Source organism: Labeo rohita, chromosome 12 (genome assembly GCF_022985175.1).
Source record: "Labeo rohita strain BAU-BD-2019 chromosome 12, IGBB_LRoh.1.0, whole genome shotgun sequence".
Taxonomy (NCBI): Eukaryota; Metazoa; Chordata; class Actinopteri; order Cypriniformes; family Cyprinidae; genus Labeo; species Labeo rohita.
In genome coordinates, this window is record NC_066880.1 from 8,038,614 (window position 1) to 8,064,148 (window position 25,535).

At 36.2% G+C, this 25,535-nt stretch overlaps 1 protein-coding gene across 7 annotated transcripts in view; it reads right to left on the reverse strand.

Annotated features, from left to right (window-relative positions):
* The window catches only part of baiap2b (BAR/IMD domain containing adaptor protein 2b), a 59,577-nt gene continuing 34,042 nt past the window's right edge, over positions 1 to 25,535 (reverse strand). For 2 of the 7 annotated variants that reach the window (XM_051124182.1, XM_051124177.1), the window contains 12 exons: positions 24,330 to 24,341; positions 23,742 to 23,803; positions 22,398 to 22,469; positions 20,934 to 21,071; positions 14,715 to 14,867; positions 9,186 to 9,425; positions 8,655 to 8,841; positions 7,133 to 7,334; positions 6,919 to 6,987; positions 6,198 to 6,360; positions 5,131 to 5,168; positions 2 to 340 (listed from right to left, as the gene is read on the reverse strand). In XM_051124182.1, the coding sequence (XP_050980139.1) occupies positions 277 to 340; positions 5,131 to 5,168; positions 6,198 to 6,360; positions 6,919 to 6,987; positions 7,133 to 7,334; positions 8,655 to 8,841; positions 9,186 to 9,425; positions 14,715 to 14,867; positions 20,934 to 21,071; positions 22,398 to 22,469; positions 23,742 to 23,803; positions 24,330 to 24,341 (1,400 nt within the window). In that variant the 3' untranslated portion in view covers positions 2 to 276. Of the gene's footprint in view, positions 3,037 to 4,880; positions 4,933 to 5,130; positions 5,169 to 6,197; positions 6,361 to 6,918; positions 6,988 to 7,132; positions 7,335 to 8,654; positions 8,842 to 9,185; positions 9,426 to 14,714; positions 14,868 to 20,933; positions 21,072 to 22,397; positions 22,470 to 23,741; positions 23,804 to 24,329; positions 24,342 to 25,535 lie in introns of all 7 variants that reach the window. The other 5 variants (XM_051124183.1, XM_051124179.1, XM_051124181.1 and 2 more) reach the window with 4 other exon arrangements.

Here is a 25,535-nt window from a genome sequence, read left to right on the forward strand (position 1 = left end):
AAAGCTAAGAAATGACTACACCGATTTAATCTGAAGAAATGTTTATTCGTCTTTTTAAGAGTAGAAAGTCACATGGTCATTTAGCAACATTACACTGTTCCGGAGTCGCCCAAAATACATGCATATTGGAGTGTGTGTATATACTTGACTGTACATTTACTGTACTTTCTCTCCTTTTACATCCAAAAAGTGGGCATTCCAGAAGAAAAACAACATAAATATCATGACAGAGGTGGAGCTTTCTCTGAACGTGGCGGCTGTACCATGGCCTTTACTCTAGTGCAGAAAGAAGAAACACTGGCACTGGCTTCCAGTCCTTGACACCTTACTGCTTTTGTCTCTAAATTCATCAAAACAGAGATGGAGAGTGTTGGCAGAGCTACAGCAAGACGTTGGTTTAGTTACACACACAGAAAAAGACAAACAGAGCAAAAGCAAAAAAAAACTATAGCAGGAGAAGAGACAGACAGACACAAAGAACCTGGCAGGATCTTTAGTGGAGGAAAACGTTTAGCAAAACAATCTGGATGTCTTCACGCATACTTTGTGGTAATAATGAAGGTGCTTTTTATTTATTTGTGCATCACCTTCATACAACAATAAATTGACTTTTCAAGTACAATACAGAGAAAATATAAAGCAGTCCACCTTTAAACAATTACTAGACCAGACAAGCAATGTGGTGTTTCTGTCACATCAGAGAAACGTCGTTTCTTTTGTAGCTTAATCATAAGCATATTGTTTCTATGAAAAAGGCTATTTCAAAGCATTTAATCAGTTCCCTTTCATTACAACACTGGAACTAAAAGACTTCAGCTTTCACTCCTGTGAAAAAGGCTAAAAAACTCACACAAGTGGTGTGTAAGTGTATTATAAGCATAATGTTTTAATTGATACTAAACAAAAAAAGGATGGTATCAAATTTGATTATTGCTGTTTTTACATATGTTTTGAATCAAAAAGCTGTACAGAGATCTTGTTGAACCAAATGAACCAACGCAACAATGTGAAAAGAAAAAAATATTACTCAGGATTACAATTCAACATTCGATTTTAAGTTATAGTATTTACAAATATTGTGTGCTATGTACAAGGCACTGGATCACATGGATTATATTAATGTTAAGACTTGGCACATCATTAATATGGATGTATCGCTATAACGACCGCAACACACATCAGTGCAGAAGAGAAAAAATGGATAGTTCAGATTCTAATATCTGAATGGATGAGCTGAACATTCTACATTAAATTTGAGACGTTGCTTGGCAACCGTAAATGGTCTAGACTAAAACTATATTGTTCATTCCTTTCTGCTTTTATTTATAGAAGCAATGAGCCGCTCGTTGCCATGTGTTCCAGTGATTTACCATGGTTAAGAGGGTTATACCTCTCATCTGTGGTGAATCACCAACATACAGCTGCTTACTGCTTATTGCTTCACCCGTGGTTGGTGATGAGATATGGATATATAGGTACCAGTTGTCTTTTCTTTCATGCATGAACCATGAATTCCATAAACAACCTGTTTTTGTCATTTATATTAAAGAATTTGCTTCAGTTCAACCTCTAGGCTTTCAGACTCGATATTCACACAAAGAATGTCAAAAAGTGCAGTACGCACTAGAGCTGTCACGATTTATCCGATTCAATTAGAGTACTCGATTTTTAAAATCTTCGACTGCAATTTGCCCGTCTAGTAACCGGAAGCAAAATACCGGAAGTGGCGCATTCCACGGACGAGATTCCATGAAACACATTATTAGACTGTTTTCCAAGGCTGCATGATATATTAAACCCATTTAAAAACCATAAAGTGTAATGCTTTGTCAGATGTGTAAGATAAATAATTTAGAAACCTACGCAAACACAGGAGAATACGTCAATATGCTAACTGTTCATGTTCTGTTTAAACTCAAACCATCACTCTTGAGTTTACACGTTTTGATGTCCACATATTCAAGAAATTACAGTCGCTGTAACATATCTGTCGTAAATAAATGGCCATATATTAAACATTAGGTGGACATTTGAATTAAATGTTGTTTAGTCAATATTAAACATGGTTTAAATCGTGTAAAAACAATCGTCAGTCATGGCAATGAAATGGAAAAACACTGAACGTTGTGGATAATTAATTACATCAAATTCATTCAATTGTACAGTGTAAAAGGAATAATTAAAAACATGTGAATACATTTTTATAAATATGCAAACTCACCAGAATGCGGTCTTTCTCAGCTGAGTTTCATTATTAACAGTCGTTTATACTTTGATAAACCCATCAGTATTGTTACAAACAACAAATTTAATCATATTACCACAGTGGATTCATTAAAGATTTTTGTTCAACAAAAAAATTATTTACTCGCCCTCATGTCGTTCCAAACCTATACAACCTGTCTTTCTTCCACAAAAACAAAGTAAGAAATTCAGATTTTTGAGCTTTTCTCTTCCCTAAAGTGAAAGCGGATAGGGTTGCTGTCCAACTACAAAATGACCAAAAAAGCATTTTGTTCAAAGAAAATCTGGTCAGCATTCACTTTCATTGTAAGGGAAAAAACTGCTTAGATATACTATAATAAAATAAGTCTTTTGTGTTCCATAGAAGAAAATAATATAATAAAATAATGTATACAACAGAATTTATTTTCATGTAAACTATTCCTGGATGGCAAAAGTTCCGCATTTATACATTGCTGACATGTACATGCATGAAAGACAGGCAAGAGATACATAGCGACAATTCAACATGTTTACTGAAGTAAGTTCAACATCCTCATGATAGGAGCGTATAATGAGGAAGGTCAACATGGAATACTCGGCATTCCGGTTCCGTTCCGACTGGGACAAAATAGGGGAAATAGAAGGTGGGAAGGGTAGATTTAGATCCTCTTCCGCTGAGGGTGGAGTGAAGGGGGATGGACGGTTGAGAGATAAAGGAAGACAGGGGGTGGGGTGTGTGGACGGAGGGGAAGGTGGTGTCTGTGTGTTTGTCTGTCCTCTCACACTGTCGAAATCAATTTGCCCTCCGCACTGTGGAACAAAGAAAGGGAGATGCTGCCAGGTTGGCTTTGGACACAGACACATCGAAGCAGAGCGCATAAAGCACTGATGTTTAAGAAATAGTTCACCCATTAATGAAAACTGTCATCATTAACTCCCACGATCCAAATCTGTGTGGAACACCAATGTACTGGTGCTCTTTTCTTCCCAATTACAATGAATGAAGACTGCAGCTTATCAGGCAAAAGCACCATAAATAAAACTAGTCTGTACGACTTGTGCACTATACTACAAATGTTCTGGATCCAATTATGTTAACTTAGGGAGAGAAACAGACAGAAATTTATATCGTGCACTAATAACCTTAACAAGATCAGTCATATTCATTGCATAGGGTTCATGAGATTTATTAATGTAGGAAATTAGTTTTATGAAAGAAAGTTCCAGTCTCCATTCATTTCTCTTTTTCGTGATCTGGGGAAGGAAGAAAGTTCTTTGTAATGATTTGAGGGTGAATAAAAGATTATATTTTACTTCATTTCTGGGTGAACTATCCCTTTAATGCTACTGCTAATACTAATCTCTATTAATGCACATTACAAACATGTGATGGGCTGCATTTCCTACAATCACGTATGTGTGTGGTTGAGAATTAAAATGTATAATAATTAAAAAAACCATACACTTGTATTGTGAAAATGGAGCCCATTGTGTTAAAGGGTTCGTTCACTTCCAGAATAAAAATTTCAATTTACTCAGATTACTGAGTTACAATTTACTTAGATGTTCATGTCTCTTTCTTCAGTTGAAAAGAAATTGAGGTTTTTGAGGAAAACATTCCAGGATTTTTCCCCATATAGTGGACTTCAGTGGGAGCTGAGGAATAAGGGTCTTGCCTAGCGAAAACAATTGGTCATTTTCTCAAAAAATAATTTATATATTTGTAACCACAAATGCTTGTGTTGCTCGTCTAGCTGTCAGGTCCCGCGCGGTTAGTTCTTCGTCAGTGTTCATCTTATTTTCTACTCCAACATTGTTGTTTTACCTTCTTTATGTAAAGGGTGTTTGACTTTCTTTATGTTCGCTTTGTAAACACTGGGTTGGTACTTACGCCAACGTAATGCGTGAAGTCGAGCTAGTGCAAGATGACCATTTGTGGTTAAAAAGTATATCAACTGATATTTTTTTTTTAGAAATACTGAAGTCCACTACATGGAGAAAATTCCTTGAATGTTTTCCTCAAAAATCTTCATTTCTTTCATGAAGAAAGAAAGACATGAACATCTTGGATGACATGGGGGTGGGTAAATTATCAGGAAATTTTTCTTCTAGAAGTGAACTAATCCTTTAAATGCATCTAAATGATGTGTACAGCAAGATCTAAACAAAGTGAACTACAGATTTAAACCACTGGAGGTAGCATGTGGAAAATAGCTTCTCATGAACTTCCCTACAGAAATTAAAGTTCGAACAAAAGACACTTAAAGACTAATTAAGACACACATGGACAGCAAAAGCAAGAATGGAATGGGGAAACTTAAATGGAAAAATAAACTAACTGATATATTTCATCTACACCTACTTCAAATTTTGTGATGCTAAGGAATTTGGAATAAAAGCTGGGAATGGTCTTCTTCCCCATAGATGACCCAGAAGGGTTATTTATTTATTTATTTATTATAGTAATGTCACACAAGATGCTTTGTACAACCCAAAAATTTCATTCAAATTGATAAAGTACGGCTACACCTCTCATCTATGGGAAAAGACCATAAATGACTGACTACGTTATTGCGAGGTTTATGAAACCCATTTAAACAGAGGTTTCTCCTTTGTTCAATATGGGTTTAGGTGCCGTTCGGTCACCCGCCCACCTTATGTTTGGGCTAGACCTTCAGAAACGTCAGCTATGTTCGTCTGCTCCGGCTGCAGGTCAAGCAAACAAGATTTTTGCTTGCCATAATCAAGATTAGGAATATTTATGTGGGATTTTTAGATTTTAATACAAAACCAGAAAGGAACAAGTCAAATAAAAGGAAACAAAGAAAACTTATAGACAAACTGAAATGCTTTTTTAAATATCTGTTCAGGGGGCATATGAGAAATTGAAAACTTAAATCTTACCTCGTTTGGAATCGAGACTCGTATTCCTCCAACCCTTGCTGTGAAGGAAAGAGAACAAGTTTTAGTTTCAGTATCTGCTTTTCCTCAAACATCCAGTAGACGGCAGTAGAAGAATACAAAAAAACACTCAAGAACTGCAGTACTGATGATAGCGAAAGTATCTCTATTGTAAGCAGGAATAAAAAAGGAGGTCATTGAGTGCATTCTGAATGGGAACAATGGGAAGATCCAACTGAGAATTGGAGAACAGAGACTATTCCTTTTTTTTTTTTTCCCAAACAAAACTTAATACATATTAAATGCACTAAGGAGGGGACCCTTGGGTAATGATGAGAGTTGAGATGAGAGATGTTTATTGCTGGCTTTGTTACATAACATACATGGCTATTCATACATATTTAAATCTGTAATGCCATTGCAAGTGTAATTATTTCAGTGAAGTGTAGTGCACACACATGTTTTTCATGCAAACGTTTCTCAATAAATGATGGGTTTTAAATGTTAAAGACAAACCCTAGATTTTCTTTTTAACACCATGCTGGCTTCCATCGCTATTTTGCTGGTGAAATCCAAGAATAAATTTGAAGTTGCTTAAAATCTCCATACACATACTCTCCCTCATTGCAGTCATTTCTCTTTGTCTCTACCCCAAACCTATCTATTTGTAAATGTCTCAAAAGAGAAGTTAAATCAAACAAGACAGGTTTTTTCTAATGTAGGCACAGGCGGCCAAAATAACACTGGTTACGGGCGGAAACTGATCCTGGTTTAGGGTAATGTCCTGGAACGTCCTCTATGCTGTTAGCTGGAGATTGGGCTGCGCTAATCGAACTGTCGCCCCGCTATATATCATCATGTCTGATAAATGTCTACGTAGGGTGATTAATGCTTCAATATTATTAACATTTTTATAGAAAGCTATACTAATATCTCCATACATCTGTCAAGGTTAATCATTAAATGTACTGGATGTAGAATGACACTGCACTGAGAATAGACAAGGTGTGTGTGTGTGTGTGTGTGTGTGTGTGTTTGTGTGTGTGTGTCTGTGTGTGTGCATAGCCTACTTGTGAGAATCCTGGCACTGCCACGCTGTATGGTCTCTGTCGGCTGTGTGCTGTGCTCTGCTGCTGGGTGAGGAAGCGTGTGGGCATGCCGTAATCAGGTGTTGGCAAAGCCATCTCTCTCTCCAGAAGATTTCCTGTGCTGCTGCTCCTGGTATGCTGCAAACTACAAACACACACACATATCCACACCGTTAGTCAACGTGATTTTATTTCTGTAATGTGACATTTCAGAAAAAAATGTAGTCTGGGATTTTATTTTGTTCATTGGAAATTAATGGATCCAGAAAGTGGGCGTTGTATACTATAATAGAGCCTAATGTAATGCACACTGCTAAAATGATACCTAAATAGCTAATTATAGCATTATGACAATGGTTAACATTATCCAAGTGACGAAAGCAAAATCGTGTCAGAAGAAGGGCAACACATTATATTTTAAATTAAAGATTACAATGCCTTTTTTCTTTGGAATGAATCAATCACAACAAGACTATGAATGTGCGTGAATAAAGTAAACAAGGTCAGTTTTGATGGGTCATGTCAACATTAATGTCTTTTATGCACATGCACAAGGCTTTCTCAATTGCATGCTTTATGGTGTTACGCAGCTCTTGACCGTAGTTCTCTAATTGCGCTTCATAGGTTGTGCCAGCACAATATTAAATGACATTTAAACACTGAAAGGGCTTTTGTAAACTCATTAATATTCAGACAGACTCACCTGACGTGGAGTTTATTGGTGTCTGGTTCAGGAATCACACGGGTGTAGGAGAACGGGAACCAGCCTCTCCTGAAAAGACACATGCAATGAGGAATTTGAAGTAGATGCTCTAGTTCATCAAATTCTCTAAAACTCATTTTCATGATTAAAAATCTACTTGTTTTTCTGTGCATTCACCCTATGCATGAGCAAATTTTATTGTGAAGATGCGTACATTCTGTTTTTCTCGTTTTCGCCGTAGTGCCAACCGTCCCGGGCTTCAGGCACCAAGAGTGTGATGATGTCTCCTTCTGTAAAGCTGAGGAGTGTGCTGTTGTCTCCGGCGGCATGGGAGAAGAGGGCCTGAACACGTGTCCGTCCGTTTCTCTCCAGTCCAGCTGCCATGGAGCTTGACCTGGGCAGGGTCTGTGTCTCTGCTGGGGTCAGAGATAACAAAATCCATACTGAGAAATTTTGTATAACTATGCAAGAAGGAAAAATTACAGTTTATAAATAAATGTACATTTCATTCCGTATGTACTGAACAATCCAACAGATTAAAACCAAACTATTTCACCTAATATTTATGTATATGGGCCATTCTACACTATTGGTCCAAATGGCTGTCCCACAGTCAAAAAACACATTTAAATGCATTTAAGTATTTTAAATCTTAGATCCTTCTATTATCTATTGAAACCAAAAATATTAGTAAGCTTAATATATTTAAAATGATTATTTATTGGGTACTTTCAATTGGGACGTGCTCTCCCAAACCCTAACTCCTAAATTCCAACTTTTTTATACTAAAACAATTTTTTTTCCATTTTTGGTTTACAAATTATCTTTTTGATTACTCTAAAAAGTGAAGTTAAAAAAATAAATATTTTCTTTGTAAATTATGAAAGTTTTAGTCTATTGGCTAAATTGAGACTGATTTTAACTACATCCCTACACTTGTGATCAGGAAATATTTTTGTCACTCTCTCTCATAGCTGTGAGTAGATAGGTCCCATCATTTTGAGGTAAATGTGTTTAAAAGTCTGAAAAATCTGTGTATAACACTGTGTCACCTACCAAACACCTTTTTTGCAATTAAGCACACTTTTTTGGGAGTTATTTTATAACATTTAGTTTTTATGTATACCACTATTCAGAACTGTGCTAGCTAACCATGTGCCGATTAGCATTTTTGAGCTAGGTACAAAAGTATCTAAAATTGTCACTACTGAAACATTCACGTCATCACAAATGTGTACCTTGGATATTATACAGTTTGCACACCTACACATTTTTTTTTTTGGAAAAAGACTTACGATTTTATTTCAGTTACGATGCTACGAGGCAGTTCGGTAGGTTTAGGAGCGTATTTAAAATTCCACCTAAAGGTCACGTACGACGCTCATTAAGAGTGCCCATTTCCGTTGCTTCTTAAAAATACTTCCCTCAAAGAGAAGCTATACCCTTCACCTATTTTCTATCCATTTTTAAAGCTGTCCTCTCTATTCCCACCTGCTCTGCCCTGTTTTCATTTCCAGCAGTGTTTGCCCTGTTATTGTCCACTCACTAGAGGAATACTCTCTACTTTCTCAAGGAGAGAGAGAGAAACACACAGGTGCACGGACACTGACACAGCTATAAATACAGATGGTGGATTATTAAGTCATATAGAGATGCTGGGTATTAAATAAACTTCCAGATGTCGTGATCTGAGAGCTACTGTTGTTTGCGTTTGTCAAAGTTAGTTTTTAACTTACCCAGAGTGTTCTTGGGCTTCACAGGCGCAACCTTGCGGACAGGCAGGGTGTTGGAGAAGGTCTCTCCGCCATGTCTGTGGGCTGGTTTCTCATGTGCGGCTCTCGTCTCCATCCAGCGTTGGTAGTCTTCTCCTGCATGGACCCCTGAGCCATTCACTATGGGTAGGCTATCTGCTCCCATCATCCTCTGCATGATGCAAGTCACATTTTTAGGAACAGTTGAGACACCTAGTTTCCATGTGTACTTAAATACATGTATTTTCTTTCTAGTTGCTTTAATTTAGAGATCAGTGAAATCAAAAATACCATCAAACGTCACATGTATTTTAATGATTTTATATCCATCTATAGTGAATTTGAGAATTCTCTCTCATTCCTATGGCCGTGAGTGCGCCCACCTACTCTCCTAAACACCCTCAGGACTTAATTATACACATCATTAATGCAACAATTTACAAATGATCTAGCTGCAATTAAAACACTGTATCATTTTGTGGCTCACATTTGGGTCAGTCTGGGCTTTTAACTTACCGCCTGTTGGCTCCCCATGAGAGCTGCGAGCTCAGGTGGCACAGGAAGTGGCTTGGCCCCGGGAATGGGGTCTGAGATGGTCAGGTTAGATTTAGAGGTGTGGTGGATACTGGGTCCCAGTGTCCCCGTCGCTCCAGAGCCCATTTGCTGAGCCAGAAGCATCGCCCGCTCTGGGAGTTTATTTGGGTCGGCACACGCTTGTTGCCACAATGGGATCTTTTGCGTCAGCAAGTCTCTGCCCTAAAAGCAAACAAACTAGTATTAGCACCCAGCATGAGTGATGCAAGCTTTACACACCTGCAAAAGAATAATTTAGATTAGCCTAGAAAACCTGTGTGGACCAATCAAGAATAACAGACCAAATACAGATTCTCTCTGTGAAAATAAACTTGGGGGTTTCAGGGGTGAGCTCATCAATTGATGGACTGATAGGGAGAGGAAATGTGATAAAGTGATCCCTCTTCACCTCACGTTCCTCTGAAGCTCTGAGACATCCTTCTCTATCCTGACAACCTCCCCTCCCTGTAGGTTGAAGCCTGAAATAGCCTCATTACACTGCCCTATGCACAAGCAGTGAGCCTAGCTGAGCTCTAAGACCAGTAGCTGTAAGAGAGATGAGGAACGCCTAGAGACCTCTGAATGTAGAGCACAGGAATTGCAACTTTATCTTTGGACTCTTTTCTGTAATTCAGATCATCAGTGCATGGATGCTTATTTAAAACTCTGAAGACCCACATTTCAGAGAGATGTGACAAATGAAAAGTTAATCAACAATTTGACGTGTTGGAACATTTTTAGTAGGGCTGCCCCCTAATAGTCGACTGAGAAGAGGCTTGGTCAACCAGAATTTTAGTAGTCGCTTAGTCACAGAAAAAAAAAATCCATAGGAAATGGCAAAGTCACGCAGTCTGTGACGGACAGATCGTTAACGGCTGGTCTATGTGGTAATATAGTACATCAGGCAGGACATCCAAACACTCACCTATCATTCATCAACCTCAAATACGGCTTTTCATCTGAAAGATGTATGTAGTATTTTAGTTTACATGGCCGCTTAATCTAAAATTAACCTAAAAAAAATGTGCGGAGTGTGGAAGCTGAATAGTAGCGTGCTCACTGCATGACAGATGGAGGTGCCGGTGCGGTCGCTTGCTCTTAAAATACTCATTTTTGGTCAAACAGATGAGTAATATAACTTTACAATCTGTAAAGACTACACGTTTATTTGTGTGCACTCACAATAATAACAAAACGTTGCGCTTTTGTAAAATAAAGCAAACAGGATGCACTTTGTCGTTTTTTGGTCTCTGTGAACTTGAGCGCAAAACTTTGAAACTCCATGTATGCTTGCCTTACAGACATGAAAAATATATCTTTAGTAAAATGTCTATTTTCAAATGAATATATTCAAATAGAAAACAAATATTCTCAGATTATGTAATCCGTATGAAACATCACTACTGTGCCGACTTTCTCAAGCCGAAAAACAAAGCAAGTGCTAGTTTATCAGTAAATTATTAAATTAAAGGCTCATTATTATAATGTATATGGTTAATTACTAAAAGTGTGACTAAATAGTCAACTAATGCTTAAAATGAACGACAACTAGTTGACCAGAAAAATCTTTAGTCAAGGGCAGCCCCAATTTTTTTTCAGTTGTTTTTATTTCAAGAGATCCACCAAATTTTGCTTCAGTGCAAAGTTCCTTTAACATAAGAGTGGTAAATGTACTACACATTGCATTGGGTGAAAGGTCTTTGAAATGCCTACAGGCTTTTATCTAATCATTTTTCTCACTCTCCTTCACTCTGTACTCATAATACCTCCATAGTCTGTATTTGGCTGGCACAGGTCAGTGCCCCATGTACTGAGCCCCTACGGTCCTTTTCTAAGTCACAACCACATACCACCTCACCCAAAGCAATTATCACCTGCCTGCCTGTCTGAGCACCTGCAGACTCTGTCACGACCTCATTGGGTTCATAAAAGCAAAAACGCTAACACCCTTCAGGAGTGCAAATTGGCAGATCTTAGTCACTGTGAAATTAAAATGGACAAGTCATATTTTTATGGAATATTGCAGAGCTTATTATAAATGATCTATCTGTGCACATATTTATTTATATATAATAAATTTCAATAAATTCCTAATGGACAAAACCAAATCCAACCATTTTTTTGAGAAGACATTTCACTGATACACGTCACTATAGAAAAAGAAAGGTATGATGGTTAGGTATGTTTTGAAGCATGGCAGCTGGTTTAAGCTGGCCCTTAGTTGGTCATGAGCAGGTTTAAGCTGGTCCTGAGAAGAAGCTAGTTTCTCAACCAGCTTAGGACCAGCACTTGACCAGCTAAGGACCAACTAAGGACCGGCTTAAAGCAGCTCAAACCAGCTGCCATGCTACAAAACATACCTAACCAGTATATGCTGTTTTCTTCAACAGGGTCTCGTTCATTTGCATTCAAAATTGATATATTAAGACATATTGTGCCAGGTTTATCAATGTGGAAGAACATGATATTTGAGATCTCTGAATACAATATGTGAATAACCATTAAAACCATAAAACTATAATAACCAGTCTTAGAAGACTTAAAATACAGGGTAAAAAAAGAGTAAATATGCTGCAAAACATCTCCTTTTATGCATGTTAAAAAACGAAATCATACAAGTTTGTAATGACACAAGTGAATGTCGGTTTCATTTTTGGGTTAGTTTTGGTTACTGATCATCATGTGGTGTATTGGGTAAAGCTTAGGGATGCTAACTGGCATGTTGCTAGTTCAAACCCTCAACGAGGCATTTGATCCCAAGTCGATCCACAGGGAATGACCTGGCAATAAGTGTTAAGTTTGAATAAAAATTACTTTGAATAAATACATATGCTACATCTAGCTAATAGGCAGTTAGCAGTGGTCTATAGCCCTATTCGGATGGTAATTGTTTCTCATATGGACGCCTGTGAAATTTACATATCACCTCAGTGACAAAACTTGTGGATTTGGATGGCGATTTATTCACGCGCTGCTCACGTAGCCAGTGACATGATTGTCTGCTGTAAATAAAATGAATTTTATTTAAATATGTATTCTTATTATTGTGAAAAATGTATGCTTTTTATTCCAAGGATATGTTATAATATATAATCATATTTATTATTAGATTTTTTTTTTTTTTTAAATCTCCTGTTAGGAATAGGAAAATAGACACGCTATAGTTGTATATAATTATACGCTACATAGTTATGTTTATAACTGTACAAAATACACATTTTAAAATTGTACTGCATACCAGCTGCTGCCATAATAAAGACCCATTTAGAATTTTTACGTGATTTTATTCTCTATCTGCTCCCACTCGCTGTGGTGGAGCATTATGAAATACTGTTCTTATAATAAAATTTAATAAATATGCATGCAAATTACACTGAAGCGAGCCAGTTACTGTGTGATGTTCGGGAGTGCACAAAAAGGGTTTAAACCATGAATTTTGAATCGATTTCTTCATGTAAACTCACAGATGTGAATTTGGACAGGAATGAAATTACCACATTTTGTTTGTCAAAAATTTTGTTTGTCAAAAATTTGTCAATTTTTACGCAGGTGGTGAGAGAAAAACAAAGACATCCTGGTTTTGGACAGCATTAAAATCACCAACTACCCCCTGTAAATGGATAAAATCCCTTACGACCCCCTGAGAAACAATTACCATCCAAATCGGGCTTATGAATTGCGTTAAAACCCTGTTGAAAAAAAAACCCAGCATATGCTGGTTAGGTATGTAACCCAGATAGCACATGTACATCTGTACACATGTATGTCTGTTAAAGATTGTTTGATCTGGAAAGCATCTGCTGTGTACAAACATTTGACAGATGTCTTTAAGATGTCAGTTTTACATACTTTTTAAATCATAAAAATCTTGAAGACATCTAATAAACATCTAATTGACATCTGATAGGAAGCATCCTATAGATGTATTGCAGATGAGTAAACACTCTAAAAAATATACATCTTGCAGATGTAAATGCAGACATCAAATAGACGTCTTCGTGATGTACTGGTTTAAGCTGGTCCTTAGTTGGTCATGAGCTGGTTTAAGATGGTCCTGAGTGCTTAAACCAGCTCATGACCAACAAAGAACCAGCTTAAACCAGCTCAAACCAGCTACCATGCTTCATAACATACCTAACCAGTAAATGCTGTTTTTCTCAACAGGGAAGGCATCAGGACATTCAGAGACCACTACTAACTACCTATTAGTTCCCAAAAAACTCTTCAAATGTGCAAATTTCATTACGTGTTTAAGAGGTTCTTTTCAATTTTCTTCCCAGTGGTAAAATCTCTTAGTCATCCAAGCATAAGAGTTTTTATACTCTTTGTTCCTTCTGCCCTCAGTTGCAGACGAGTGAGTAAGTATCAAGTACCACGACTGGTGTGGGCGACGGTGTTAAGATCCAGCCATGACCAACTCTGGCAGATGGTCAGTTTTGTTCACGTCACTTTGCTCTTCCTGTTCTCACAAAAGTGGGTAATATAGTACTAGGTAGAATAAACCCCAATGTAATTTCCCCTGTGAGGTAATGCCTCTCAAATGTTTCTGCAGTTGCCTGCAGAGAAATTTCTTCAGTAAGAATCTTCCTACACACATACATGAAAACAGTGATTATCGTCTGAACAGTCTGTTCTTGTAAAAATGGGCCACTCTCTGCCTGGCCCTCCCTTTTTCTTCTTCTCTTGCCATCGTTGCTCCCAACGCTCTGTCTATCACCAACTCTGAAGCGTGGGCGTCACAGTAGAGGAGTGAATCTCGCTTACGCGGGGATGACTGGTGTTCTTCTGTGTGCTGGTGAATCCACCAGATATCACCAGATCTCTGCTCTATTTTTGGTCAGTGTGAATGTAATGCTCTAAACAGAATAATCTTTCACACTTGTGTTTGATATATGGGTGGCACCATTTTTATACAATTGATAAGCAATCAAACAGTCTTGATTATAAATCACTTTCCATTGTAAACAGCACTGGCATGAGTGCTTTTTTGACCCAAACTAAGAAGCTTTTCCAAAATACACAGTATAGCACATTCTCTAGCAAGCATGGTGGCATGATCAGCACTGAAATGAAATGAATGACTGACTAAATGGGATTTGGGAGCAGAAACAACTGAACACAACGTATGGAGTTGTCCAAGTATATAAGTTACTTGGCCAAATGGATACTTATAATTTATAATATATGATCTGTATTAATACATTACATGACTGATGGTTAAAGACAACATGTAATCAAAATTGAACAGGCCATGTTGACATAAATGAGGCTTAATCAATTTAACTGACCAGATAATCCAATCAAATATTGATTAGAAGCTAAATATGTTTTAAATGGCATTTCATGTTGTCTTTAACACATTTAAATGTGCACATAATGGCTAAAATGCATGCTTAACACAATTTTAGGTAATTAACTAAAATTCAGTGTTTCTGCGACCCAAATTTTCTTCAGCATGACGTGAATTCTCACCTTTGTGTGGTAGGTGTTGTTCGTTTTGGCCACTGCACACTGACGGTCAACGAGGAAGCAATACCTCCGTCTTTCTTCGGACAGGGCGTTCTTGTAGCTCTCAGAGATGTAGTTATCCAGCTCATTTTGTTTGCTGCTGATGGTCTCGACGTACTGAGGGACAGGGAAGGTGGCGTGAAGCAGACATAAAAAAAATGACAAACAATGCCCCAGTTTGACGCAGCCTGATGTAATGAAGGCCATGCTAGGAGAAACCTGACAACCATGTAGGCTTGCTATTACTCTCATTGTATGAAAGCAAATGGGAATGCTAAAGCTCAATGATCCATCGCACGCAAAGCTGGCGTGGGCTGAATTTAACCAGCCTGTTTGGTTTGATCAGAGAATCCAAGTAACAAAGAAGGTCATGTTCATTCTTTAGCATTCAATAAAATAAAATGATAAAACATCCAACTCGAATATGTGAAAAGTATCAAGGCTACTGCCTCACTAAAGATTGTGCGACAGCCAAAACATCATCTCACAAGGACATACACCTCGCAGGAACTGGATGTAATCCAAACTGTTCACACACACACACACCTTTCATAAGGTTATTCAACCTGTGTAGATATTGTGATATCACAGCGAGTTATGCTGATTCCTTCCCACCAAGTGTTAATTAACAAGGCTGGAATCACTGTTTGCAAATCTATTATTAGTCTTAAGTCAAAAAAGGTCATCATGCAAAAAATGTGTTGCAGGTTCACTGTGATGTATGAATGTGTACAATATGTTCACCCAGACTCCCAATCTTTGCATTTCATGGGTTTAGTGCATTGAATAAATGCCTTATCCAGAGTTTAAAACTCATTTGGTGCACATCTGGTAGATCAAACAGACTTGTCTGTAATACTTTGGCATGTTGTAAAGAATGTGGGAGATGAAAGAAACAAAAAACAAAAAAAAATAAAATAAAGACAGATACTAAAAAAGGCCCCAGAACTGACTAGGCAACAGATGCTGTAGTGTCAAATATAAAAGCAGGTACGGAGTTGTCAAGCTAGTTTAGATGTAATCAGCCTGTAGGTAAAACACTAGATGTAAGATGTAGCATTTCCAGGATTCTCTCTGATCACAAGTGGGAGTTTGGTCACACCGCTGACAGGTAGCATGCTCAGCACACCAAAACAGCTGAACGCTAAATATTTCTGCACATAGCATCAACCCAAAGACTGAGTCACATCACTTTATCAAGCTTGAAAGACTTAGGCTTTTGACCTGTAACTTTATTTAAAGTGAACTGGGAATTGCTCAGCAAAAAAACTGAGGGGACAGGACGGAAAACGCTGAGGGCAAAGCATAGTTGCTTGTTACAATTCTCCTCAAATAAGCTCTGTTCTCTCCAGGATCTTACAAAATTAGAAACAACATACTTGGCAAAAAAGCCATTATGAAGGCATTTCTCTTCCTTTTGGAGTTCAGTTCTCAAGTGTGATGACTTTTTTGGAGACAAACTAGCATATACTGTATACTACTACAAGTTTTTATTAATTTATTTTTACATTGATACATTACTAAATAATTCTTAAAAAAATCAGTTTCCACAAAAATATTAAGCAGCACAATTGTTTTAAATAAGTATAGAAAATAAATACTGTTAATAAGAAATGGGCCACCAAATCAGCATATTAGAATGATTTCTGAATTTCTGAAGACTGGAGTAATGGATGCTGATTCAAATTAAGCTTTGCCATCACAAGAATAAATTAGATTTGACAATATATAAAAAATAGAAAACTGTATTGTGAATATTTTTTATTAATTGTATATTATATAATGTTTTCTAATAGTACTATTCCTTTCAAAAACATTAAAACATCTTTTTTAGAACTTATAACTTTTGAATGTTACATGTAAGCAGAAGTCATTTAAGACTTCAAGTTGAACATGTTGACGTAGCCCATTTCCGCATGTACACTGCTTGTTTTGTGCACTAATGGATCAGATATGACGTCTGTCTTTTTCTTTCTGGATAATGACAGCACTATACTGCAAGATCTTCTTTGTATTTAATGACCCATGGTCAAGACCCCTTTTCTGCTCCTATTAAATGTACTTTCAGTGTCTGAGTCATGAAAAGTACATTTACATGTACAGTTCATGTACAAGGCACAAGGCTAAGATTAAACTTTGAGGTCCAGCGAGTGCACTTACACAACGGCAGATGTAGAATCAGCACAAGTACAAAAATATGTCGTCACTAAGGCAGTCACTCAAATGTACTGTATATTTCTGCATTTTACACCTATCAAGTTTGCAGCATTCAACTGCTGGCAGTAATTTGCTTTATTTCACCTATGTGTAAAGCAAAATGGATGAAAACCAATGTTTTTTCTGTCAGCCTTAATATATATTTACTGCAATACAGCCTGGGGCAATAGAGGTTCAGCAATGATTTATTTAAATAACTAAACTGCATAAACTTTTTTACAGGAGCATGTCAAATAACCCAACATCTATATTTACAATCTCCCAGTGATTTAAGTAATAGACAGGGAGCATGATTTAGCATGACGTTAAGTGCCACTTGTGAAATAGCTGACATGATCATACTCAACTAAGCAACACTAAACACTGTCAGACTACAAACGCTGCGTTCAACAGGTTGGTAAACAGCGTCATAATGTGTTTGTATGCTGCAGTATGTAGCCATATGGCTTAGTGTGGTGGACTAAGGCTAAATGGGTTCAGAAATTATATTCAGATATGCCTTTAGTTTTCCACCCAAGGGGAATACTAATGTACATGCACAAAGATGATGTAACGTTGGTCCAAATCCCACGCTACTGCAGCCTGAAATCGTAAGTGACACTCCGGTTCAAATCAATCTGCCTGCCCTCCGGTTGGCCTCATTTTAACACGTGCCGAACATGAATGTAGCATATGACTAGACCGTGCCATGATTTCTATGCATTGATTCCTCAAGGAAAAAAGAGAGAAATGAGTGCATTACATTGGTCACAGTATTAATATTGGCATAGTCCTGCAGGGGATCTGGAACAGACCTGCGTCTCTCTCTAGTAATCAGAGAAGAAACTGAACCAGCAGTGTTTCTTATATAAAACAAAATAAAGAAATATAACTGCACACTCCCTTAAGCACTGTATATTAGTTTCGGCAAAATGAGTAGCCTTTGTCAAGGTACAGTATGCTTTTACTACCTTATCTGGTATAAAACAAAACATGCTGTGTTAAATTACAATTATACAATAAATAGATTTTGCAAGAAAACACTGATTAGTGAAAGACTGGTATATTTACATTTTGGGCAATTTTCTGTGTAAATTCCTTAAAAAAAATATAAATCATTTGTTTAAAATGCTACACTGTAAAAATGACAGTTGGAGAATGTTTTACTAGAAAATACTATTTCAGTCTTTTTCAAAATTTCACATTTAAGTCCTGTTTCCAAATCAGTCATAAGTTTTGATATATTTATTTCCAAAATATCATGGAACATGATCTTTACTTATTATCCTCATGATTTTTGGCATAAAAGAAAAATTGATCATTTTGACCCAGACAATGTATTTTTGGCTATTGCTACAAATATACCCAAGCTACTTATTTGTGGAATTTACCAGCAATTTCTGAATAAATATTATTTTAAAGGAAGATCATACATCATAATTTTTCGTACAAGTAAATTTATACAATACAACATTACAGAGTATGAAAAAAATGTTATTTATTTTGAGATTGCAATGATTACATTTTTAAATTATTTTTGACGTATTTTTAATCATTACCTTTTCCATTCATCTAATGGAAAAATATGGGAAATTATCAATTATCATGCGCAATTAAATATTCAATATTGGCCTATATATATTGAATATCTCCAAAAAAACCTCTATAAAATGGGACAATAACTGATATGCTACTACTATTCACGCCTTGGAAAGACTGCAGTGTTCTGCTCATGCCATCTCTAAAACCAGACTCTCCACAGCATGACGCACAGCAGGGACCATGAGCCCCACATGTAAAATTCATCCACGGTTCATACTGAGCCGCTAAGTGGAATGAACACATACACACACCTATAAATAATTGACAAAGCTATTACAGAAAGAAATCACACTCATAGAAAACTGACATTTAAGAAATCTCAAGAGAGAGTTGCCACATGTAGGGAACCATGGGAAGGGTTCACACATACACAGCATTTTTCAGGGGTAAATCTCAGCTTTCATAACTAGTAAATTGTCCTAGGGATTGTCTGGGGTATATGAGCTGAGGCCAGAGACGTTTTGACTTACATCTCCAAATATCGATTTATTTATTTATTTATTTATTTTCCCTGAAGCCCTGTGCCACCCAGGGCTGTGAGGCACAAGCTAAACTAACAATCAGAATGTGATTTCCATCTCTTTTGTAAATGCACTTTCCACAACAGAGCTGCATACTATATCAAAAGTCAAGAAAACAAGTACATCAGAGCCTTTGTTTCTGCTTGGCACTGAATCTACAAAAGGTCAAGATTCAAAACATAAAACAGCATATACAGAACAGGCAACAGAATTCAAATGGAAATGAAATTCAAAGAAATATTGCTTTTTTAGCACACATATAATTTAATCCAGCATTCCATCTGACATTCTATTTTAGATTTCTCAACTCAAACTCAACATCCTGTTGTGCATGGACAATTTAATTCAAATTTTTAAATTACAGATTTTGGCCAACCCTGATACAGAATAACAAATCAATCATCTCTGATGTTTGGCTCACTGTGATCAACCTACAGTTTTCATTCGACCCTGGAACAGGAAGTTCACGTAATTCGTTTAAACAACCCACTCACCTTCCTTCTCTCTGTGTTTTCTTTTATACACACCTGTGGAGTGTGTTCAACAAATAAGCTGAGCCCACAGTGTTTTACGCAACAGCGTGTTCCTACGCCACTATGAAGAGCACACCTACTGCTAATGGCATAAACTGACCCCAGGTCAGCCCACAGCACAACACTCCCACTTCCCCCTGACCTCGCACCTGGTGACGACGGTAGTGAGAGGCGTACGTTCAAAACAAACAGCAGCCCCGACAAATCAACCCCCGTACAACGAGGCCTCGATGAACAAAAGCACAAGGACACCACACAATGAAACCCACACAAAACAAGTACAATATTGCATGAAAGGACTTCAGCCAAACAGAGTGGGATTTTCCTTAGCACCTAAAGAGCCAAACAGACTAAAACTGGAATCATTTTTTGTATTTAATGATTATCGTCTGATTCAGTGCAAAGCACGAGCATGAAAAGAGCAACAGCATATCAGATTATAAAAATACACCTTTATGGAGGTAAGATAATTATGGAGGTAAGCTTTTTTTTTTGTTTGTTTGTTTGTTTGTTATAAATCCAAAAATATGTTGGAAAAATGTGTGTGAATAGCCATCAACACTGCAGCCAATGTAAAAATGTGATCACACATTTTCCTAAAGTTTTAACATTCATGCTCATGTTTAATTTTCTCATTCTCTCTCAAGTGTGTTCAAAAGTGAATGTTCAAACTGTGAAGACAAAAAGAGGGGAATTTATAGAGATTATTTATAGAAACAGAGGGATTTATAGAATTCCAACAACATTTCATCCCAGCGTAAAGTCTCAGTTGGATGTCACGAATTGCACAAACATAATACAATTCCCAAGTTCTGGAACATCCCAATCTACTGCCAAACTCAGAGTGCACAGACATTAAATTTTCAAGACCTGAATTGATTTATGCTTGCCTTCTGTACACTGAGAGAAATTTTAAAGAAATAGTTCCAAAAATAAATTCTCTCATCATTTACTCAGCCTCATGTTGTTCCAAATCTGCATTACTTTCTTCCATGCAACAAAAAAGGAGAAGATATGAAGACTGATGCTTATAATTGCATTGAAAAGACCTGACATTCTTTTCCATGCAACTGTAAATAATGAAGACTAGAGCTTTCAAGCTTCAAAACGGATGCAAAGCACCAAAAAAGTATCATAGATATGGTTGATGCAACTAATTTATATTTCAGGCCTTTGAAAGTCACATAAAAGAGCTTTAAATAAAAATCAGACCAAGATTAAACTCTTTTGAGTGTGAATAAATGATCATGTTTGGTGTAAGTAGTCCACCAAAAAGACAGTACTTAAAAGAAAGTTTCATTTGTTGAAATTTGAAGACAGCGCTGGCTCACCTGCATCTCCTTGTCTCCATATTTGGAGGGGTTCTTGCTGCCTTGACTCTTCCTGCGCAGTTTCTTCAGTTCAGCCTGGCACTTCTCCAGACTCTCTCCTTTACTTTTGTGTTCCATCTGATATTTCTTCAGAGCTGCCTGCCAGACAAAATAACAAGGTTCTCATCACAATCGACCTCCACATTATCCAAATGGACAAGACGAGGAACTTAATGGTTGTATTTCGAAATTTTTTAGCAAGCGTCTATTCAAGACCTCAAGTGGATAAATGCTAATGAGAATTGAATAAGATTGGGCTCTCTTGTATTATGCTTGATTTCTTTACTCTCAGAATATCTTCAGCCGTAAGGCTTTGAATAAATGTTTAAAGTGTGCCCATTCTGAGTCGACTGTGAACCCAGAATCTAAAAGACATGAAGGTCATCACATGTTCTGTACTAATGGGAACTTGGCTGAGTCAGCCCAATCAGGTCTTTTATTCTCCTCAAAGTGTCTTCCCAGAACGCCCTGCTTCACGGATTCATTGTGTTCCAGACCATGCGTCTTTGTTTTCACTAGTCTTCACTGCCAAAACCTTCTTCTGCTACATTTGACTGAGCCTGACGCAGTCTATTTGCCATGTGTGGAATGGGAAGCATGGGAGCGTAGTTAATTATTTCTGTCAATGCTGAAAAGGAGTGACCGAATAAATGTGGATTTGATTTCTTGCCAAGAAGCTGAGGGTCAATCTAATGCATTTACAAACAAGCCTGTTAGAGACCCCGGTAAGAAGACTTCTTAATCTGTGAAGCTGAAAGTCTCATTTCAGATGCACAGCAGATCTTTCATGCATGTAAAAAGATTTCTCTCAAGTAAAAAGGAAGAAAAAAAAACACTTTCGCCTCATACAGACGAGATGAGCCATTTGGAAGACGTTGGCGTAATGCGCTAATACTCTTGCTTTCATTATATGCAGTTAACTCAATTATTGCCTTTAAATGACATGTTATTTGGGGGTGGATAAGGTCAATTAAGTAAAATGGGAAATAAATCTAGCTATGTCATTGGAAGTGACTGTATGTGTTATAGAACAATTAAACTAAGACACAAGACAAAAACAGTGCTAGGATTAGGTGAAAGAGAAATTTAAAATTACGAAATGGGAAAAAGTTAACATGTTGAAATCCATTGGAGGGAGAAAGATTTTCTCAAGCTGATTTCACCAAAAAATTCTGTTTGGATTGAAAGTGGCTTCATAGTATTTTCTCTAGTATTTTACAGTCATGTAACCTTTAAACCTAACCTTATTCCATGTTACCTTATATTAAAATAAAATAAAGTGCAACCGCACATTTCTGTGTGAGCTGTTCTTCATACATCGCTACAGTAGTGACTACAAGCAACAGACTTCTTCTTCGTCCACTAAATTTTGGCAAATGTCATTACAACTTAAATGTTTGTGATTGTGTATGTTTATATACTTACATTTAGGTAGCGAACATCCAATTCCACTTTTTTCTCCAGTTCTGTGAGTAGTTCATTGTGGAATGATTTCAGCTGAAAATTACAGTAGAAAATACAATTTATATTATATACACAAACACCACAGTACAACAAACCAGCAGTTTTCCTCTTCTATGAAAAAGAATTCTGCATTTGAATACACCAATGTTTTTTTTCTTCTCCCAAATTCCATTTTATTTTTTGCCAAATTCCATTTTTTCTCTTAGATTTTTTCTGGATTCCATTTTCTTCTGTTTAAATTTAGTTTGTTTTAATGGTTTAAATTAAACTGTATTAATCAAAAAGCATGTCTAATAAATTAAAATCATGTAACATACACAATTTAACAGCAATTTATTAAAAGTTTAAGAAAAATGTCATTTTTAAGGCTTAATAAAATACTTTTTTTTTTTTCTCTAATTCAGTTTTATTTGTACCAACTCTGTGAAATACTGTGGTTTACATATTTATGGTAAATATTCCTTGAAAATAATGTTTTAATAATAATTATATTAGTAGTAGTATCATTATATTAAGTAATATATTTCTGTCACAATTTCTTCAAGTTAAACCAAACTTTTATTGTTTCTGTTTGCATATATGATTACAGTTTTTCTCAGAAGAAGGTAAAATGCTCATGAAGTGGCTCTGAGATTGTATTCATGTATTCACATTCATATATTGAGGTGCGCTTCAGTATGTGTGTAGTAACGAAACCGCGTGTCTGCGCCATTCATTCACACAGATACACAACATGCAGGATTCATATTTAAGTAGTATTTTTGTGGCTTAATATTCACAGACACTAGTCCATATGGCGTTTTGATTTAGGTGTGCTGACCTACTTTTTACTTATTAATCCAAATTCTGGCAAATTCCATGACATTACGCTTTATACAGCCTACACTGAACTCACTTGCTGACACTAGCCGAAATAACTGTGCACAACTAAAACTGATGTCTTATCCATAATGTACTCACTAACAGACGTTTACTCCAGTTTCTGCCATGTTATCATTATCAGAAGGACTCAGATATGGTTTGTTTAACATCTGCAGCTGTGTCACACAGCACAGGAAAGTCTGTGCTTTGTCTAAGGTGGTGTGTTTACGCATATGACCGTGGACTATTGTCCTTCATGTATATACGGAAGCGTCTGAGTCTATGTGACATTTTTAGACGCCACTCCCTCCCATTTCCTTACCCTGGAGGCTAATGGAGCCTCTTAGATACAGCCTGATTGACTGAGTCATGTTGTGAGAAAAAGTAATGAGAAAATGTGAGCCTATGAGGCAATACGATCTTCATCAAGTTAATGATACTCACCATGTCCTCTAGCTGCATCTGGATCTGTCTGTGAACCTCCGCCATCTGAAAAAGCACATCCCCTTGAGAGAGAGATAGAGAGAGGAAATAGATTAAATTGTCACTGAAATGCTTTTGCACCTGATATCAGGACACCATGCAGTCTGACAAAGGGTGCAGGGGAGAGAAAAAAGGAGGTAGAGAGAAAAATAAAAACAAATGATGAACAAGATGGGCCGACAGTCAAGCTAAAGGTGCAAGAAAAGATCTGATGAACACAATAAATTAAATAAAAACACCACAAAATATAAAACCACACTGTTTAATAAAAGATAAAAATAAAATATCACACAGAAATAAAAAGTAATATACTGAAAAGAAAGTAAAATACTGAAATATTCTTCCATGAAGATGCATGTTTAATAAACATGAGAAACAAATCAGAAAAGATGTCAAAAAGAAAATGCAGTTAGCACACAATTTTCTCATGTCAACATCATTCCGTGGCACGAGAGAGAAGAAAATCAAAAGAAAGGACAAATAAAGAGAGAAGAGGTGAATCATGCAGCCATTTCAGGCGTGTGTGTTGTGTTGTGTCGGGGTACCTACATGCTGCCTCTTCTGATTAGGCAATGCATTGTAAAAAAAAAAGGAACAAAAGACCTAGTTTGAGCAGGAACAAAAGTACAGAAGACCTTAAGACAGTGTGAAAGAGAGAAAGAGTGAGAAGCTACCCAGGGTGAATGAGTCAAACCTCAGACACTAATTGCATAAATAACACAGGCCAGCAAGCCTAGTCTCATAAACACAACATTAAAGCAGTGTTTCCTACACCACTATTCGCTGCCGAATACATAACTTCACAGTAAAAGAATAAGAAACACAGTGCTGTGATTTACAGTGATTTTATAACACCCATGTTTACTTACAAATAATGTCATTAATATGAATAATAATAATAATTGAAACTGATTATTATAATAATAATAATAATAATAATAATAATAATTTTAAATTAAATTAAAATTAAAATAAGAATTTAAATATAATTAGATAAATAATAATTTTTATAATTAGAACGATCATTTATATTATTATTATTATTATTATTATTATGCTTTTACAATGTTACAAAAAATTAAAAACTAATTCAAACTACTGCTGATGAACTTTAATGAAAGAATCATTGGGGGAAAAAATCATGGTTTCCTCAAAAATATTTTTAGAATTAATTATTTATTTATTTATTTAATTATTATTATTATTATTATTATTATTATTATTATTATTATTTGTTTATTTTCATGGATACCAAGAAATGTTGTTTGAGCAGGTAGTTTAAATTTGCCATAACAGGAATATACAACATTTTAAAATATAATAAACAAATTATTTTAAACACACAGGAAACAGTTATCTTAAATATATATTATTAAATATAAATATATATTATTAAAAATACATTTACTATTATTATTATTATTATTATATGTAATTATATATTTTTTAATGTATTTTTTTATATCAAATATATTGCCACAACGGCTATGAATGCAGCTGATCTGATCAAAATTTAGAGTCTGAACTATAATTTTATAACTTAAGTTTGCAATCTGAATTGTCTTTGCTGACTCCACGCAAAAAAACAAGCATGCATTATTGTGATTTCCACAAAAAATATTCCACAAAATATTTATATTATTATATAACGTATTATTATTATTATTATTATTATTATTATTGTTGTTGTTGTTGTTGTTATTTATCATTATTATTTGTTTATTTCAATTATTAATAAGAAAGGTTTGAGCAGGC